The following is a 19,306-nucleotide window of genomic DNA, read 5'->3' on the forward strand; positions in this document are numbered from 1 at the left end:
ACAGCTATTAGCACCCGTGTCATGGCGGCATGGGGAAGTTGATGAGGTTGGAGGTTAAGTTTCTAAGACTGAAGTCAGCACATAGTGAAACTCCAGTAGGACACGTTTTTATTTTATATAATTTTTAAAAAAATTAATCTCTACACCCAATGTGGGGCTCAAACTCATGACCCTGAGATCGACAGTCACGTGCCCTATAGGCTGAACCAGCCAGGGCCCCGGGACACTTTTTTCTTTAAAAAGTTTCAGTGTCTCACCCATATCTTGCTTGGGGATCTACGTCCTGTGCTGTCCTATAGTGTGTTAGCTTAGATGTTTGGGAGGGAGCAGCCCTGCCCATGTCCCTGCTGAGTGAGCTCCCTTCCGTCCAGTACTGGTTCCGTTATGAAATGTTGCATGCCTCTCCCTCCAGGAGCCCTCTGCACCCTGTCCAGCTGGCCCCGGGCCCTGGCCTTTCATGGCTGTGCCAGAGGGGACCCCTTGCCCTCTAGCTCCTGGCTGAGGCTGGCCATGGGCAGCGAACACCAGCTGGAGGTCTGAGAGAGAGAGATGAGAGTGGGGAGGCCGTTTTTGTCTCCAGCTGGGTCTTTGCAACGCTGCCAGGGGCTGGCTGCCTCCCGCTCGGGGCCCCTCCACACCACGCCTCTCTTTCTGAGTTCCAAGACCATCGTCCCCGTTTCCGTTGCCAGCCCCAAGGTTTCTCTCACAGCTTGCCCAGCCTTTTGCAACTAATCCCTTTACTGAAATTTCCTCAGATCACTCTTTTTAAGTGGGGTATCTCCTTCCTGTCGAGACCCTCTATTATTTCCCTATGGCTACTGTGATGAGTTCGCACATACATGGTGGCCTGCATTTATTCACTTACGGTTCTGTAGTTCACACGAGGCTAAAATCAAGGTGCCGACAGGGTTGAATTTCTGGAGGCTCCAGGAAGGAATTCTCTTACTCACTTTTTCCAGTTTCCAGCGACTGCCCACACTCCTTGGCTCATGGCCCCTTTCCTAGCTAGCCGCAGAGCCTGCAGTGACAGCTGCTGCTCACATCACCATCTCTCTGTTCCCTGTGGCTGGAAGAGGATTTCCACGTACTTAGATTGGTTCCACCGGAATCGTCACCTAGTCTCAGGGTTTTTAACCTTCTTTGCAGCTGCAGAGCCCGTTTCTCCCATGCAGGGTAATATATGCACAGGCTCTGAGGAGTAGGACATGGACAGCCATAAGAGCCACTACCCGGCCCACTTTACCTCCCACCTCTGCGTTCATGAATTTCGGAGTGTGGTTTTGTCTGTCATCTCTGAGGGGACTCCGCTCTGAAGGAAGCCAGTTCACGCTAAAACTCCAATGATCATAACATTTGTTGAGTGCTCACTACATCACCTGCACATCTCCACACCTGACGTTTGCCCCCTAGTTCCTAAAAACAATTTGTATTATTTACTGATGTTAGGAACCATTTGGGAGGGAGAGATTTAGAGCAGTTTCTACAAGTTAAAAAAAAAAAAAAAAAAAAACCCACAACAATCTTTTCTAAAGTATCGGAAAAGGGCAAACCATGTTTGGTGGGCATCCAGGCTATAGACGTGTAGGGAGGAATCATATGAGCTAAACCTTTAACTATTTGCTCTGTGGAATGTGTTGTACCTATATCCATCACCTTTCTTAATGATCTCAGTAACGCTGTGAAGTCAGACAGTGATCCCCATTTTACAGACAAGGAAGGGGAAATAACAATGGAGAAGTTAGATCTCAGCTTTGTTTTTAAGAGACCAGCTAAGCCATATTCCAAATTTATTTCTTTAAGTGAATTGGGTTTGCATAAAACTACCTGTAGAGTCTTCCGTGACAAGGGCTTAAGGATCCCGGCACCAGTCAAGAGAAGTAATGCCTAAAAACTCTGAAAAGACGGTTGACTCACATCAGCATTGAGTTCGTAGCCCTGGCCTCATCTCACTAAACGTGTGACTGACAAGATTGGTTAGAAGCCTAAGAAATAATGAGTGAAATTGTGCTCTGTAGTTCCCTCCCCCAAATTTTCTCCAAATTACATCTGTTTCTTTCACAGGACATGTGTAACTAAGTATTTGCTTCTTTCTTAACAGCTTTAGTGAGAGATAACTTACATGCCATAAAGCTTACCCATTTTAAGGTGTAATTCAGGGAATTTTAGTATGTAGACAGAGCTATGGAACCATCACCACACTCTAAATGTAAAACAATTCCATCACCTTGAAGGGAAATCTTGTGTTCACTTCCAGTCATTCCCCATTCTTATCCCAAGCCCTGGGCCACGAATCTACCTTTATGTAGAAGGATGTCACAAGGATGTGTAGGAGAGTTTAAGTCATACGGCTACTCTGTAGGTGTTTGGGGTGCCAGATGTAGATTTTTTTCCCCCCTTGGCAGATACTTCAGTTTTTCTGTGAGCTATCCTTCCAGTTCAGGTTAGATTTATTATAGTAATTTGTGTGGTGGAGAGTGTCCCCCCCCACCCCGCGCCATGAGTTGATGAAGGAAAAGGTGGAAAGATACTTTGGGAAGGAGGGACAACTAGTGACCCCTCATTCCCTGGGACCCCCCACTCTGCCCTGCCAGCCACACCTAGAAGCACATCGCCCCCTAGTGGTCGCTGATCTCGCACCGGCGTGCTCTGTAACCCTCCAACCTCGCATGATTGCTGCCCTTTCCTGAAACATAGTTGGTCAGGTTCTTTCCAAGCCCCTTGCTGCCTGGTGGGCTTCACTTCCAGGTCAACACTCCTTAGTTAAAGTTCAGACTCTCTTAGTTTAGTCTGTGATCCCTTTAAAAGTATTTCTCATCTTGTAGCTGAAACAGGTCAGCAGCTGTGGGGTCCTGGACTCGGATAGCCTCCCTGGGAGGTCAGGTTGGACTAGTTAACAGCCCAGAGAAAGGAAATGAAGTGCCTTGGCTCAGTGTTTGTGTTGACTCTGGAGCCAATTCCAAAGGTCAGCGATTTCTCAAGACGTTTTGTGCTGGGTGTGTCAATATTTGTGTTTAGGGAGTTATTATTGATTTTGTTACTCTTGCCTTGGATCATCCCTCTTTACCCTCAGAAACAGACTTACAAAGAGGAATTGGGTCCCTTTCTCAATTCCATTCGGTAGCTGCCCCCTTTTGTACAAAGCAAGGTTTTGGGCTGAATTGACCCAGAGGGCCTCTCCACCCTAGATCCACCAGATTGGGTCTAGATGCCACAGAGCCTTTTAATCTAGGACTCATTCCACATCTGTTGATCGCTGGCTGGATACTGGGGTCAGCATCGAGCACTGCAGCCCTGTCTAACGATGCTTCCTCGTTTTCTCCCCTCTCCGTACGCAGGGTCGGCCGGCGGCCTGTGCTGCTGTTCTCCATCATCTTCATTCTGATCTTTGGACTAACCGTGGCACTGTCCGTGAATGTGACAATGTTCAGCACCCTCAGGTTCTTTGAAGGATTCTGCCTGGCTGGAATAATTCTTACCTTGTATGCATTACGTAAGTAGGAGCCTTCACGACTGTCTTGAAGAAGTTCGTTGGCAGTATTGCTCTGCGTGCTGGTGGTTTGGGAGCGCAGTCTTTTGGAAGCCCAAACTTCAGTGGTCCCAGCGGTTCCTAAAAAGTTTTCTCAGGCAGTGTCACCCAACACTCTGTCCTGGTTTTCAGCTCGGGCTCAGGGCTCACTGAAGGACATGGAGGGTTCACATAATTGCCTGGAGAAGTGGGGGTCCGCCCATAGCTGATATGGAGGGGCTTTTGCTTCCCTCCAGAATTTTCTGGGTTCACATTCTGGGCGCTTCCAAATCCAGTGTATAATCGGACATTCTGCACTTGGTTCCAGAACATACCAAGTACCACTACTGTTGGGTCTGGGCTCAGTATTCTCATGGGTGCTTTAAGAGTCGTTCTCATTTTTTTTTTCTCTAAGTTTATGTAGAGCCCAACGTTCCCACAGTCTCCCGTGTCCACCTGTAGCCTTATATGGTCTGGACTTAAGCCCTCATCATTGGTACTGGATGGGCAAATCTCAGCATTTGTTAGTATTTGCTCTCTTTAGGGTGAAGAAAAATGTCCTCCACTGATTTAACACTTTTGTTGGCTATATTAATTCCTTTGTCAGGCATGGTTATATCTCATTTCTTTGTAGCTGGTGTTTACTAAAATAGTCACAAACTCATGGGGAGGAGGAAGGTTGTAGGCCTTGATGTTTTACTTATTTTCTGGTTTTATACTTTTCAGTTACCTTGTGGGAAGATGTTAGGAATAACGTAAAGTGATTTTTAATATATTTTGCCTGCTTCTTGCCTTTTGACAACATGGGTAGGAGTCCCATGTAGACAATGCCCAGTAGTTCTGATTCTCCTAGATTTGCATATTGTAGACTCAGTAATACTTTTCAGGTAACCTGAATGTTTGTTCCTGGTTGTAGAGAATAGAAGTAGAATAAATTTGTAACATCGTTTTATTAGTCACAAAGGAGGAATGAGCATAGAGAAAGATGACAGATGTGTTCTTCCCAATCTATAGTTGGCAGTTCTGTCCTCCTCTTCCAACACCGAACTGAATTGTCCTTTCTTGGAAGTCACTGTTTCCAGTTTATTTGTATTTATTTTGGAATCCTTGTTTCCAGCATGGAGGTGTTCTTTAGGAATATATGTGTTCAAGGTCATTGGGTCTGGGTGTTGGCTGTTTGGAGGTTTTGTTTCTTTGAACCAGCCACATGGGCATCAGGCTTGAATGTTCCCAGACAAAATGCCAGTGCCCATGTTTGGCCTCACATTCCCCCACCCATGGTCCGTGCACACGGTCCACGTGTGTGGAGGAGGAGGAGGAGGTTCTGTGCTCTTTTCCGGAGGAGAGCCCTGGCTGTGTTCTCAGACCCTCGCCTGCCCCACACATGTGCAGGTGTGATGGGTTTTCTCCTCAGGCAGCATCCTTGAGAGGGGCTCCTGGTTCCCACAGGACAATATCAGGCCATTGCATCCTCGTGTATGCCATTAATGGAGATGGCTCTGTGCGTGGACAGAATAGAAGAACTCTGCTCAGGCATGGGGCAGGGAGCATTACCTCCGTGTCACCAGCCCAGCGCATCTCAGACACAGAGGCAGAGTGTTGATAGAAAGCTGCCTTGAAGCCAAGATGGCATCCCAGTTCTGTCTTGCATGTCAACCACTAGTGGTTGGCTGAGGCTTCCAGAAAACACAGAGAACACTTTGGAGGACACTTCAGGACTCCCTGCGGGAGGGTACCCAGAGCTCTTGGCCATGTCTGCCAGCGATAAGGAAGGAGGGTGGGAAGAGCTGCGCGAGGCTAGCCTCCATCCCCACAATTCTCCCTGATTTAAACCAGAGCTGGAGAGAATTTCTCCTGACCTGCATTGTTGCCGCCTCACGTAGAACTGTTTCACTGACATCCGTTGTGACATCATGCCCTCAGCCCTGTGAAACCCATCGCTGTGGTACTGTGAGAAAAGAAGCTGAGGATGCGTTTTCACGAGATTGCATAGTGAGAGCTTTAGGCTAGAACGTTCTCTGTCGAAGAGTGTCCTTCTCCTAGGAAACTGCTTTGCTTTGATCTTGTATGCACAGAGTCCCGTAACCTGGTCATCTGTGAACTTATTTCTGGAAAGGGCCAGAGAGTAAGCAGTTTAGGTTTTGCAGGTCTCTGCAGCAGCTGCTTGACTCTGCCACCATAGGGCGGAAAGTGACCGTAAGTGATATGTAAATGAATAGGTGTGGCTGTGTGCCAATAAAACTTAACTGAAACAGAAGGTGGGCCAGGTTTGACCAGTGAACCATAATGTTTCAGCACTGATACAAGTAAGTCTCTGTCTTTCCACTGGCTTCTAAGGAGCTCAAAAACTTAGAATCGGATCCAGCCGTGTAATATGATGAGCTGACAAGCTGGGCTTTAAATTCTGGCCTCTCTCCTAATTTCATCTGAACTTTCCTCCCTTCATTTCTCCTTTGTCCCATTTTCCTATTTCCATAATGCAAGTGCTACTTCACTGTGTGTATTTGTGCCAGGAGCCTTACATTTTTTTTTTCTTCTGAAATGAAGCAGGGCATAAATAAATAATTATGTTTTCTTAAATTGGGATTACAAGTCAAACATCCTGACAAATATCATGGCAGTGAAAATTTCCAAGTATCAACCTGCCACCCACTGTCTGAGTTAATACAGTATCTAAAGGGACAAAGTTAGAATAAAGCAAAAAGATGTCAGTGAGTACTTAGAGTTCATTGAGGGAATATTGAAACAACAAATTGGGGGAGGTTGGTGATGGCAGAGGAGCTATAGAAATGAATTTGTAAGGGGCAGCCGGGATTGGAGTAGGGTATGAGATGTGCTGGGCTGGGATAGCCCATCTCTGGCAATTTTAGGCAAAGACAGAGACTGGTGATGAGAAGTTAAGAGGCAGGCTCCCAGTCAGTAGGGGAGGCTGCGCCTGAATTTCCAAATTATGCACTTGCTAGGGTTTTATACACGGGTAGTACATACTTAGGAACTTGTTTTGCTTAAAGGAAAGTATTGATAACCCCGGTCACAGGGTCGAAGTATTTATTGACTCTAAAAAAAAGTTTTTAAATTGGGGACATTGATTATTTGGAAAATGCATTTTTAATGATCCCGACGTTTTTCTCCCCCTTCAGCCATACGGTCTTTTTTTTTTTTTTTTTTTTTTTTTAATTTCACTTAATGCATCTGCTGGAAAGGCTTGTACTTTCTCAGAAGAGATCTGGGGGTCATTCTTTTTTAGTCCCGCAGGTGCTTGGCAATGGAAGCAAGGGAAGTAATGATTTCTGCAGATTTTATTTCTTGTGTAGCCTGCCGTGCGGGTGGACTCTTAGTTTTGTGAAATGCTGCTGACTTGTGAAAGTTTTCAGCTCTACGTACAGGGCTGCCAGAGATTTTTTTCCCTTGGAATTTTTCTAAGGTGCATTTCAGTGAAATACGCTGTCCTTTAAACTTCAAGGCATCAAAGGGAGACGTGGTTGGGTAATTAGGACATTAAATAGAGATTATTGGCATCTTCCCCAGGAGTCTTCACACGGAAGCAGGGTGCACACTGGAGAGTGCACCCTGGCAGGAGCTAGAGAGAACCAGCAAAGGTGGATGGCTTTGTGTCTGCCTGGGAGGCCATTGAGAGACAGTGAAATAATTAAACACACTTTGGCTAAGTCAGTGGCTTCATTGTATCTCTTTGCCTCAGGACCAGGAAACACACACACACACACACACACACACACACACACACAGGTGGGGGAGAAAACATTGACTCTGCTGGGCAAAAGGCAGGGAGCCACAGACCGAGAAAAGAATCAGTGGATCACATTTCCTTATTTGATTATGAAAATGAAGCCTTATTAAAGACTAAAGAAATAGTCGCTTCTCCGCACAGACTGACATGATGTGTTGTGGTATGAATTCTTTCTCCAATGATGACTCATAACATCACAGATGGGGAAACTCAGTATCGTTTCAGATGTATCTTTCTTCAAAAGAAGCCCATGAGAGATTATTGCTTTTTAAGTTAATTTGATGTTAGATGTAATAAGTCCTATGAGAAAGACATTCTTTTTTTAATGTAAATAGTTTTTCTAGTTTCTCTCTTCATTTGATCTCTGTCTTCCCCCTTCCCATCATTGACAACCTTCCCCCACCAAAAACCCCAGTCTGAAATAATGAGCACTCCTTTTTGCTGGCGGGGACCATACCTTAGTTACTTAGGGTGAATGAACATCACTTCTTTGTTCTGTTTTTGGATCTGACAACAGTGCACAATTTCCTTGAAAACTTCTCTCCAAGCTTCACGTTCTCATTATAATAACCCCCCTTCAACCCAGTCAGCCTAAATTTTACACACCATCGAGCAGTGACCAGAAATGTCACAGACGACTAAGTTCCTGAGTCTTTTGCAAAATGAGAAGCCAAGTCTAATTGGTAACTAGACTTGGAAAAGTCCTGAGTTTGCTCTGGGTGGGGTGGCGTTCTCCGTCTCACATGGCACTGATGAGTTTAGCCTCTCACTGAAGTGGTTGAGTAATTCCTAATGTGCTGGTGTAGGGCAACTCTTCCTCACTCCTGCACAGATTTCTGCAATTTGATGTCTTTCTGAATTATTACTCCCCAAAACATATTTCAGTCAGCTGGGTTGTTAAGCATCAAAGTCACACTGTACATTTGAGAGAGAGAGAAAAAAAAAATGGATGGAGCCAGAACTTTCCCAAGAGTGAGTTGCTGAACTGTGGAATGCAAAGAACGGTGATTCCCACTGTCAGGTACAAGTGACTTTCCATTGGCTTTGTGGCTCACTTCACTGGGGAGCACATATTTGCACTGCATTTGGGTGAAGGGACAGTTTCATGGGAATGAGTGTTTGGTCACCATCGCCTTTATCTCTCCTCTCTCACCTCTCCCCGGCTTCAGATTCCTGGGCCCTCCCCAGAGCAGCAGGACAGAGAGCCCGCACCCCGTTCTTCTGGTGGGACCGGCTCTACTGACACGGCTTTTTTCCACCAAGGAAATGAGTCACGGTTTACCAAAAGCCTTTGACAAATGCTTTTTTTTTTTTTTTTTTTTTTTTTTTTAAGCCTCAGAAGAATTTTAGTTTTCTACCAGGTTCAGACTAGAGTAGCTAAGAAATCAGAACAGGCTGAGGTTTCTGCACCAGACTCTCTCTTCACTGGAAGCTTTTCTCGCCCTGCAGGCAGACTGAAAAGCAAAGGAATTAATATATACAGAAGGAAAAAAAAAAAAGAAGTAATGAAGAATTTGTCCTCCGCTTCTCTGTCTTCCCCCTGCCCCACCTCAGGGGAACCATAGCTCCTGGGATAGCCGCAGAGGGTTGGGTCAGTCGAAGCTCCTGGTGCGTGAGCTCCGGTCCCTGGGAGACCAGATGGCGTGGCGGCCACTCAGGGCCGTGCTTCTCATTGGCCTGACCCTCCAGGGGTGAGTCGTCCAGCAGAGAGCCAGAAAATGCCACTGACAACTAATTTTTCTCAAACTTCAAGTAAAACATGAATGAACTTCTCTACCCCTACTTACGCGTTAACCCAAACTTGAGTTTATATTGAGACTTTCCTCTGGATGAAAAAAAAATACAATGTATGTCTGAAGAAGCATGTAAGGAGTTATCGCCTCCCTTGCAGGGGAAGGTGGAACACGGGGCTCGTCCTCAGAGCTGCCATTGAGACCCACAAACCCAGTGTGCCTCTGTCCAGAAGTTTGGGCGAGACAGCATGTGTATTTTGCCCAAAGATAGGTACGGTTCACAGCGCCTATTTCTTTGGATGTTTTAAATTTGCAAAATAGTCTTGTCTTCAAATCAGGGGGAAAAACAGAAATTTTGATACCTGGCATTTTGAAATTAGAATATTTGAATGCCTTTTCCATGCAGTGGAACGTGCTATAAAAGCTGTGTGTGATTCTTTCAGGACTGGGTTTTCCCCATATTGGAATTTTCATGGTGCTTCCATTGAAGCATATCAGTTCGCCACACTAACGGGAAGTAGAAAGGTCTGGAAATCGGGAGATCCGAGCCATGGTGTGCGCTCTGCCGTGGACCGAGTCTGCGTCAGTGACAAGCTGCTTTATCTGTAGGCTTCTGTCTTCCCTGCCTCTCAAGTCAGGGCACAGGCTTTCCCGCAACGTCCTGGGGAGCCATGCGATCCCTTCCTGGACCCGTTTTTGGGGAACATGGATGGGAAACAACACCACCACCAACCCCCTGTGGCTCCTCCATGACAACATTTACTACCGCTCTAATGGTACGGCAGTAACCACCAAATCAAATGGAAAACCACTGGTCTCTACCGTACCTTCTCTTGAATTCTAAGCTGTGCTTCAGTGGGGTTGGGCGGGAGGGCATGAAGCCCGGCAAGTGGGCGTGGCCCTTGGATGGTATGACCGTGTCATGCCAGGAAAAAACCGCTTTGGATAGTTTATGTTTTGGGTTTGGGTGACCTTCTTGGAAACACAGGACAACTTTCTCCTTCACTCATTTGCTTGGCAAATAGGTGAGTACTTACAGGGGCACACTGCGAGCCTTACGGGGACACTGTCAGGTGCTGGGCACACAGAGGCAGACACAGCTGCCTGTGCTCCGGGACACTCAGAGGTTAGTGGGTAATGATGCAGGGACAGGCCCTGGTTGAAGTGAGAGCGTCAGAAAGCGACCCCTGGATATGGGTTTGGTGGGGTCAAGGAGAGTGGGTGTTTGCTGCTTACACTGGGTGCTCAGAAGCCAGAGAGCCTAGTATGCACTAGGTCCTGTGGTTGGGAAGGAGGCTGGGACCGTACACAAAGGTCCTCTCCTCCATGACCCCAGGACAGTGCCAAGCTCACGAAGGGTCTCCAGCAAGAAAGGCAAAGCTTTATGTGCTCTGGGGTATCACTTGGGCTGCAGCAGAGGAGAGCAGACCAAGGAAGAAGGCCAAGCTTGAAGTTGGGAGGCTGTTGCAGGATCCAGGTGAGGAAGGAGAAGATTCTGAGGAAGGCCTTGGACATAAGGAGGGAGAAATAAGGAGACACAGTCCACAGTCTAGCCAACTGAAGAAAGGAGCGAAGGATGGGTGGGGGGACAGATGACCAACTTGGACAGGTAGATGGATTTCCCTCCCACTGGTAGGGCTAGGGTGCAGCCCAGGCATCCTGATTCCAGGTCCTGTAGATTTTGAAGCTCCTGGCCACTCCCTTCTTCTGGCAGGTTTGGCAGGGGAAGATGACACGTTCAGTTCAGATCTGATGACTTGGTGGTGCCTTCAGGGTTGCCAAGGCACTTGATTCCGCAAGTGAATGAGTGACTCTTCAGAAGTCCAGGAGCAAGGTCTGCATGTCCTTGGCATCTCTCCGCAGTTAAGGACCGCGGCGTAACTGAGATCACCCAGAGCTTGTGTAACATGGGCAATAAATGGGCTAAGGTAGAAGAACCAGTTGGGGGAGATGGGAGGGGATAGCCTGAGAAGCGAGTGGAAAGTCTGAATAGGCTGATGCCCAGGGAGCTAGGGAAGGGGCCAAGCAGGGTGTCAGATAACACAAGACCAGGATTGAGAAATGTCCATTGGATGAAGCAAGGATTGCCCAGTAGGGAAGAGGCAACTAGGGCAAAAGCAACTGTCGTTCAATTTCGTGATTAACATAATTGACATTGATTTCAAGCATAGGTTTTACTTTGCGTTTTCCCCGCAGGAGTATTGTCTTATCCTGATGTCAAGTATTTGAGAAAGAAAATAACTTTTTTTTTTTTTTTTAAAGATTTTATTTATTTATTTGACAGAGAGAGATCACAAGCAGGCAGAGAGGCAGGCAGAGAGAGAGGAGGAAGCAGGCTCCCCGCTGAGCAGAGAGCCCGATGCGGGGCTCGATCCCAGGACCCTGAGATCATGACCTGAGCCGAAGGCAGCGGCTTAACCCACTGAGCCACCCAGGCGCCCCGAAAATAACTTTTTTTTAATCGTAGTTAAATGTACATAAGCGTAAAATTTACCATTTCACCGTTAAGTGTACAGTTCAGTGGCTTAATAAGCACATCCACATTGCTGCGCAAGAAAATCCCTTTTTAACAGTGGTGAATGTTCATTAAAATTGGGTAGAAAAAATTGAATTGGAAGGCAAATCTGTAATGACTGTTTTTCCTCGAAGTCACCTGAAATAGTTCATTTTCCCAGCTCGGTAACTGGCCATTCAGAGCCGCCGTGAATTAGAGATGCAGTTTTGTTCTCCCCATGATGCTGTGTTGCTCACACTGAAGGCAGCGTCTGAGGACCGCACCCACTCTCCTTCCTGTGCACACATGCGAGCACATATCAGCAGTGGAAAAGCCCCTGGGAGGGTATCCCAATGTGGGTTGCGAGCTGTGCCTCACCACTCCCCCACTGGGGTCTTGGGCCAGGGGGACTTAACAACTCAATCCATTTTCTCACCTCTGAAGGATGGTGCAGAGGGGAATGCCTGTGACCGCCATCAGCAGACCTCAGCCCAGAGAAATGGTGGGTGTGCTCCTTGGGTGCCTATACCTTGCCATGTGGCAGCCGCCGTTCTGCCGAAAGCAGACATCCTATGTTGGGACAGTCAACGCTTTTCTCTTCCAGGAGGGCCTTCTCAGGTGAGGGCCTTTCTGAGCTCACAGCAAGCTTGGAAAACTTAGCTAAAGAGGAACTTCGGCCTGGGGCTGGCTCCCAGCTTAGGGTCCCATAGAAGGATAACTTGGAGGTCGGAGGGGCCGAGAATCTGCTTCGTGAGCATTTCTCCAGTGACTGCCTTAATAAAGTGCTTCTCCTGTAACATCCATTCAGAGCTCCATAGCCTACATTCTAAAAGCCCTAACTGCTTTGGGAGTGGAAGAGGGTAATAAACTAAAGGAAAAATTCTCCTGGACGAATTATATGTAGGGACCTTGTCTCTTTTGTGGGAGGGACGTGAATACCTGAATATCCAGTACCCGACTACTTGTTGAGAAAAGACACTAGAGTAGAGTACTGGTAGCCATTTTCAAGATTTGTCTCACAGATATTCCAGAAACCTCTCCCTTTCCCTTCCCTAAAAGTGCCTGTATACATTTGCTCTGTAGTTTTAAGTGTTAGCTCAGGAAGCTTGTTTGCTGTCCCTTAATGCAGCCGTTGGCCTGTTGTGGTCCTGTTGTTCTCCATGTTCTGCCATGACATCTCCACGCCCCAAAGCAGATACACTTTAGGGCCTAAGTGAGGTTCCGGAGGCCTGCCAGGGATGGGCAGATCGCTGTCCCCTGCATGGCCCTCCTCCTTGTCTTTGGAAGCTGAAAGGGGCTTGTGTCCCTTCTAACCTGTGCCTTTTGAAAGTATATTTACCTTCCTCCCTGTCAGGACAATGGCAGCTCCCATGTTTGACAGGATTTGTGTGAAAACATCTGCCCCCAGGACAGGAGTGAATCAGGGTAAGATGAGGAGCTTTGCTGTGAAATGGCATAAGGTTTTTGGTTGTTCTTTCCAAATGACTCCTCAGGAGGACAAGCTGTCCAGCCACCACCTTCCAGTTGCTGGTCCAAGAACGCGTAAGACTGGACAGTATTTGGGGTGAGATGATGGATAGCACCTGGTTTTCTTTGTTGGTTTTGCTGCCCCCTCTGGAGAAGTGTTCCTTCCACAGGAATGAGCCCCAGACCCAGCATCTGGGCCTTTAGGGACTAGCCATCTGAGGCTGGGCCGAGCTGAGTTAGGCTCACTCCCAGATTGTGGGACCCGTTCAGCTCTTCTCCCTGGAACCCGGCAAGCTCCCTGACGGGCAGATCCTCCCTTCCCCCATGTTTGGAGCCCCTGCAGGCCGAGACTCTGGACGTGGTGATGCTCTGTAACGTTGGACTCCCGGGGCCTCTAGGCATCTTTGAAGCTGTACCCTCTGCCCCAATAGAAACCAGTCTCGGGGAATCTGAGGAGCCAGAGCAGAATTACAGCCGGGCTGGATGCCCCAGAAGGAGACCGCAGGGCCTCTCCGGGCACCCTTCTCCGGCGGCCCCCATGTGGGGCTCCCTCTGAGCTCCCTCATGGAACACAGAGCTGGGAAAATGATGGGTCTCTGATTGAGGGCTGTTGTTCTGCTGTTTTCTGTCTCTTCCTCTTTCCATGAGGCCTTTGATGATTCTCCTCGAGAAGGGTACTTTGTGTCTTTTTGTCCAACCAGAGTCCTTCTGCCTGTTCTGTTCTGCCTGAGAGCCGAAAGGTGCTTGTGTCCCTTCCAACCTGTGCCTTTTGAAAGCATCAGGGCTTGATTTTTGCTCTGTGCCAGTTCTGGGAAGGGGCTCAGAACTCTCTCCAGGCCATGGTCAGGGTGGGGGCGGGGGAGGAATTAGAGCTCTTTCCTTTTACCCCAGCACACGCCCCCGCACTCTGTCACAGCACTTTTACCGAAGAAAGAGAGAACTTGGGCTAGTTCTGGTGTGACTTGGAATTTCTGACTACTCTTCGCTGACATCTGTGCAATTTGTCAAGCTGACATTGCTGTCTTTATGTGTAAGGCCCTGGGCTCAGACTGTAGAGGTGACAAGGGCTCCTGAGATGGGGCAGCATGTGGGTATACAGATGATTTGCCAAGTTGATAAATGTTCTTGGCATGTGTGTGTGTGTGTGTGTGTGTGTGTGTTGGGGAGGGCATGTGACTGCCTGACCTTAGTATATGAGAGGTAGTGCTGGGAGGCCACCTGGCCCTTGATCCCTGGTCATTGCTCACTGTTTGGCTGGCCTCAGATGCTTACACCACTCCCTCAATCAAATGGATGGACGGATGGATGGATCGGTGGATGGATAAGTAGATAATCTCACTGTTTTCCTTTTAGAAAGAACCATAGACAGCTCTGATGAGCAGGGGTTAAACAGAACAGCAGAGCGGAACCTTGCATGCTGACCTCCCTCTTCGCATCCCCCAGCACGTGCCTGGCATGTAGGGAGCATAGTGCTGGCAGCTGAATAATATGTTGATGTTAAGGGGTAAAAAGGAGAAACTGAGGAGGTCGTGATGGTAATTGTTTGATAACAATAATAAGGTATTTATTGAGTGTTTTCTAAGTTCAGATACTGTTCTAAGTTACACTTCCATATACTCCCCCACACATATATTTTAAATTTCCTACTAACTATATAAAGTAAATCCTACTAATGGCCCCACTTTACAGATAAGGAAACTGAGTCCCTATTCCCTGGACCTTATCTACTTCACTAGCGGGACCTTCAAGCAGGAACTAGCACTTATTGGACTTTTACAGTGTACACGGATGCTGTGCCAAGTGCAATAGAAGTATTTCATCCACCCCACGATTCTGTGCGTGGGCACCATTACTTTCCCCATTTTATGAGTGGAAACCTGACATGTAGGGGAGGAAGCCTGCCCAAGTTCCCACCGCAGAGTCCAAGGAGCCCTGGGAGTGGAAGTCAGGTGTGTGTGGCTCCAGTGTCTGTGACTGTAACTCTTGGGTCGTTTTGAAGAACCCCCTTTTTCTCTGTCTTAAAATATGTTAATATAAAATTATTTAACTGTATACAAAATATCCCATAGGGAGTTTGCATTAGTTCTTATAACTTCTAAATAACTATAAGAGCCAAATGTTAACAACCACCAGCTTGAAAGCCAGCACAATCCAAAATAATAGCGGTGCTTTCGTGTGACGGATGGTGGTCTTTCCATGAAACAGAATCACCGCTCACCCTTGTTGGGTTAAATAGCAGAAAGACACAGCTTCCAATTTAATTTCACATTTAATCTATTTTGGCATTTGGACTTGAAACATTCCAGTATACATGATGCCTTTTCATGTAATTTTACCGTCTAAAACGATGTTAACAATGCGTGGGCTTTGCCCACACGGACCGCTCAAACTGCCCATCCCAGCAGTGCCCATTACCATGCCTCAGTCTCTCACCTTAATGAAGTGCCTTCCCGACCTGGCTACTTCTCTTGAAGATACAGTTAGATCTGTGGCATTATTAAAACATTAAGTAAATAGATATTTAATCCATTTATGACGGGAATTAAGACTGGAAACCTTCATGGCTGCCTGTTTCCCAGGACTCTTGTGCTAATGAACTTGGCCTTTACAGAGCTGGCAGGGGCAAAACTCACGTCCTCTGCCTGACACCAGGCTCTGCTGAGGTCCAGTGCATGTGCCGTCACACACACGTGACCACGTAGTTCTGCCACTGTCTGCAGACCACTGTGAAGCCTGCGTTTGTGCAGCCTAGCATGGTGACATTTGGCCTTTGTGAGTGTACTTCCAGACGCAGACATGGACTTAGACATCTCAGGTCCACCCTGGGTCACAGACTACTCATCTAGATAAGCCAGGGTCCGCTTACGTTAATATAGGCTAAGATTTTCATTGACACTAAAATGAAGAATTTAAAAATTCTTGAAGACTGCCAAGAACGCATCCACAGATGGCCACAGTCCTCCCACCCTGCTTCAGAACTCAGTGTTCTAGAGCGTGGTCCCACTGGAGTGACCCACTCTCCACTGTCCTCCTCCTTGCCTCCCTCCATGCCCACTTCATTACTGTGCTGACCGCTTGGCTGAGACCTGCTCCCTCTCGCCCGTCCCTTTCATGGTTCAGCTTCTGCTCCGGCTCCCTGGCCTCGCTCTCCAGCATGCAGCAGGGGAGGCACCTTCCCAAGCCTGACCTCAGTCCCTCTCACTGAGGAGCCTGGCCAGCATGGATATGACCTCTCTCCGGTAGGGGGCCGGGCTGAGATGCAGCCGATGAGGAGCTGGGAAGGTTTTCCGAAAGAGCTCAGGCCAAGGGGACACGATGTTTGGGCAGTGGAGAGCCATCACCCGCTTTTTGTTCTCCATTTTGGGGAGATAACCTTGGGGCTCATTCCCTCCCTGACCCATGGGCTGCCAGAAGGCAATCCTAGTTTGCACCATCTAACAAGTCTGACAGAGGAATTTCCCCCTTTGATGTCGTTGGCATCCCTGGCCAAAGATACATGGAGAAGTCATCTTCCAGATCTGTGCTTCCCAGAAATGAAATTTACCCAAACCATTCCTCTCCTTCACGGTTTTGGCACTGAAAAGACGGTGGTCTTTGGAATTCTCATGCAGCTTCCTCGTGTTCTAGATGGTTTCTTGAGTCTCACACACATAGAGCCTACGAGCCACGTATCAGGATTGCTTTAGAACTTTCACGTGAGTTTGGAGTCGTCGGGGAGCATCCCGTGACTCTAGGATTGCATGAATCTCATTCTTTAAAAGGGTTTAGTGGAATTACAGAAGGCACCAGCCAGTGAGGCCCACGCTGAAGTCACGGGCTGCCCCGGAGCCCAAGTCCCATTTTTCCCTTTGTAATCATTACCCAAGAACATGGTGCTGTTCGCTGAGCTGTTCGAGGTTGGATCTGATTTTCCATTTCCTTTGTGGGGTCACTGGAGGGTCTTATTTCATGTTCTCTTCAGGGGATAATTGCTCTTTTGCTGTTTTGCCAAGCTCTCCTTTTTGGCATTTTTCCTTTCGGTCTTGTGACGGTGGAAGCGAATGTTTGCACAGTTGGCTTTTCCACTCCCTCGCGGCCGCTCCAGCGTCTGTGTGGAGCAGGGAGAGGGGGCCGTCCAGGGCGCAGGCGAGACCACCTCTGGTGGGTGCAGGGTCGCCTTCGCTTCTGTCCGCCCTTTGAAAGGGGATCATAACTTGGAATGAAAGAACAAATGACAACCTGAGGACAACTAACCTTCTGAAAAGGTATGCAGCCCTGTGGTGTCTTCAAATATTGAAAATTATGAGGAACGGTTTATAAACCCAAACCGGAAGCATTTGGGCAAACGAGGAGGAACAAAGCTGTTGTGTGTCTCTGTTAAAAAAGAAAAAGGAAACCAAATGGGAAAACGCAGGCGGCTTTTTTCTGTCCCGTTCTCACGCACACATGATCCCATGAGACAAGGCGAATCGATCATAATAAACCATTTCTTTTTTTAAAGATTTATTTATTTATTTTGGAGGGAGGGATGGAGAGATGGAGGAAGAGAGAGAGAGCAGGGGGAGGGTCAGAAGGAGAGAGAGGGAGAGACTCCCAAGCAGAGTCCAAGCTAAGCAGGGAACCCGACTCGAGGCTCAGTCTTGTGACACTGAGTTCATGACCTGAGGTGACACCAAGATTCAGTCGCTGAACTGACTGAGCCACCTGGGTGCCCCTTAAACGATTTCTAAAGAGGTTTGCACCAGAGCTTTCTGAGAGAACTTGCTGTAACGACGGACATGTTCTCTGCCTGCACTGGCCAGCGCTCTAACCACCAGTCACACTGGAGATGTGGCTAGCCTGACTGAGGAGCTGAATCTGGAATTTTTGTTCCTTTTAATTAGTTAAATTTAAGTAGCTCCAGGTGGCTGGTGAGCCACCATATTGGAGGATCCGCTAGAAACATGGCATTGAGTCATCTCCGTACGATTTAGATCATCAATTTTGACTGCCCTGCCAAGTTCTAAACTCATCTGTCCAGCTACCTAGTGGCTAGTCCGTAGGCATTTAAGTTCCGTTGTGGCCGACACAGCACCGTCATCCTCCCACAAGCTCAAAGCTCCTGCTCCCTGGTCTTCTCCAGTCTCTGTGAGGAGAACCGCCCCCCATGCAGAGGTGTTCCAGTTGCCCCTTCTGCCCTCGCTCGTGATCATCCTGTCCCCTCAGCTCTTCCCCCAGACGTTATTCTGAGTCCCTGCATCTCTCTCCACCTGCACAGAAGCCTCCTAAGGAAAGCCTTTCACTTCTTGCCTGGATAATCACAGTCACTTCCTGCCCGGTCTGCCCACTTCCTGCCCGAACCTCTACAGCTCATTCTCCACTTACTCAACCAGGGGCATATTTCTACAACATGAGTCAGACCTCCTACTGCCTCCTTTACTCTGTGTCAGTTAGCGAGAGCCTCACTGTACAACGCTGAAAGCCAAAACAACGGGGATTTAAACAACATAGAAGTCCATTTCTGCCATCAGTGTGATCAGTCCAGGGCTGACGGGGACAGTCTGCTGACACCAGGGTGTTTGCTAACCCGGCCGTCCTGTCCATACTCCAGCCAGCGGAGGGGTGGCACAGAAGGGGAGGGAACACTTCTTCCCATTAAGGTCACTTCCCAGCACCGGTAGGTGCCACTTTGAACATCCCACCGGCCACAGCTCAGTAACCTGGCCCCCCACCACCCCACAATGGCAGGCGTGGCTGGGAAGTGCTGTCTTATTTTGTACAGAAATATGCCTGCAAGAAGAGGGGGAGAGCAGGGGTCGGGGGTGACCGGTGGTCTTTGCCTCGTCTTCCAACAGCTTTTATCATGCGATGTAGACCCCTCACCGTGGCCGCCAAGGTTCTGGGTGGTCTGACCCTGCAGCTCCCATGCTGTATTCCAGCCAAACTGACCTTCTGGTTCTTTCCATGCTGAGCTCCCACTTGTTCCCAAGATCATTTGTGCAAGCCTTTCCCTCTGCCAGAACTGTTCCATCCCCGACCTCTGTGGGCCCAGCCACATCTTGTCACTGTGATTCCACTCGTGACCTCTGCACACCTTTCTCAGACCACCTGTCCGATCAGCACACGCAAATTCTTTTAGGAAAAAAAATTTCCTTTAGAATCACCTGCCGTGTTTTAAACATCTACCACTCCTTGAAAATATGTTCATTTATTTGCACTTCCCTGCATACCATTCACCCACTCTAGAGCTGACTACACAAAAGTAGGACTTTATCATTCCTTTTCTCTGCTGTGTCCTCTGTACCTGGCCAGAAAGGGCATCTAAATACTGGTCGGTTGTGTGAGTGAACGCCCCAAACAGGATGGAAATCTAGGCAGCAGTAGTATGGAAGATACGTGGC

At 48.1% G+C, this 19,306-nt stretch overlaps 1 protein-coding gene across 3 annotated transcripts in view; it reads left to right on the forward strand.

The window, feature by feature from the left end:
* The window catches only part of SLC22A23 (solute carrier family 22 member 23), a 167,645-nt gene that overhangs the window by 41,577 nt on the left and 106,762 nt on the right, over positions 1-19,306 (forward strand). For all 3 annotated transcript variants that reach the window (XM_047734843.1, XM_047734844.1, XM_047734842.1), the window contains exon 3: positions 3,336-3,490. In XM_047734843.1, coding sequence (XP_047590799.1) covers positions 3,336-3,490 — 155 coding nt within the window. The remainder of the gene's footprint in view (positions 1-3,335; positions 3,491-19,306) is intronic.

Source organism: Lutra lutra, chromosome 6, assembly GCF_902655055.1.
Source record: "Lutra lutra chromosome 6, mLutLut1.2, whole genome shotgun sequence".
Classification (NCBI taxonomy): Eukaryota; Metazoa; Chordata; class Mammalia; order Carnivora; family Mustelidae; genus Lutra; species Lutra lutra.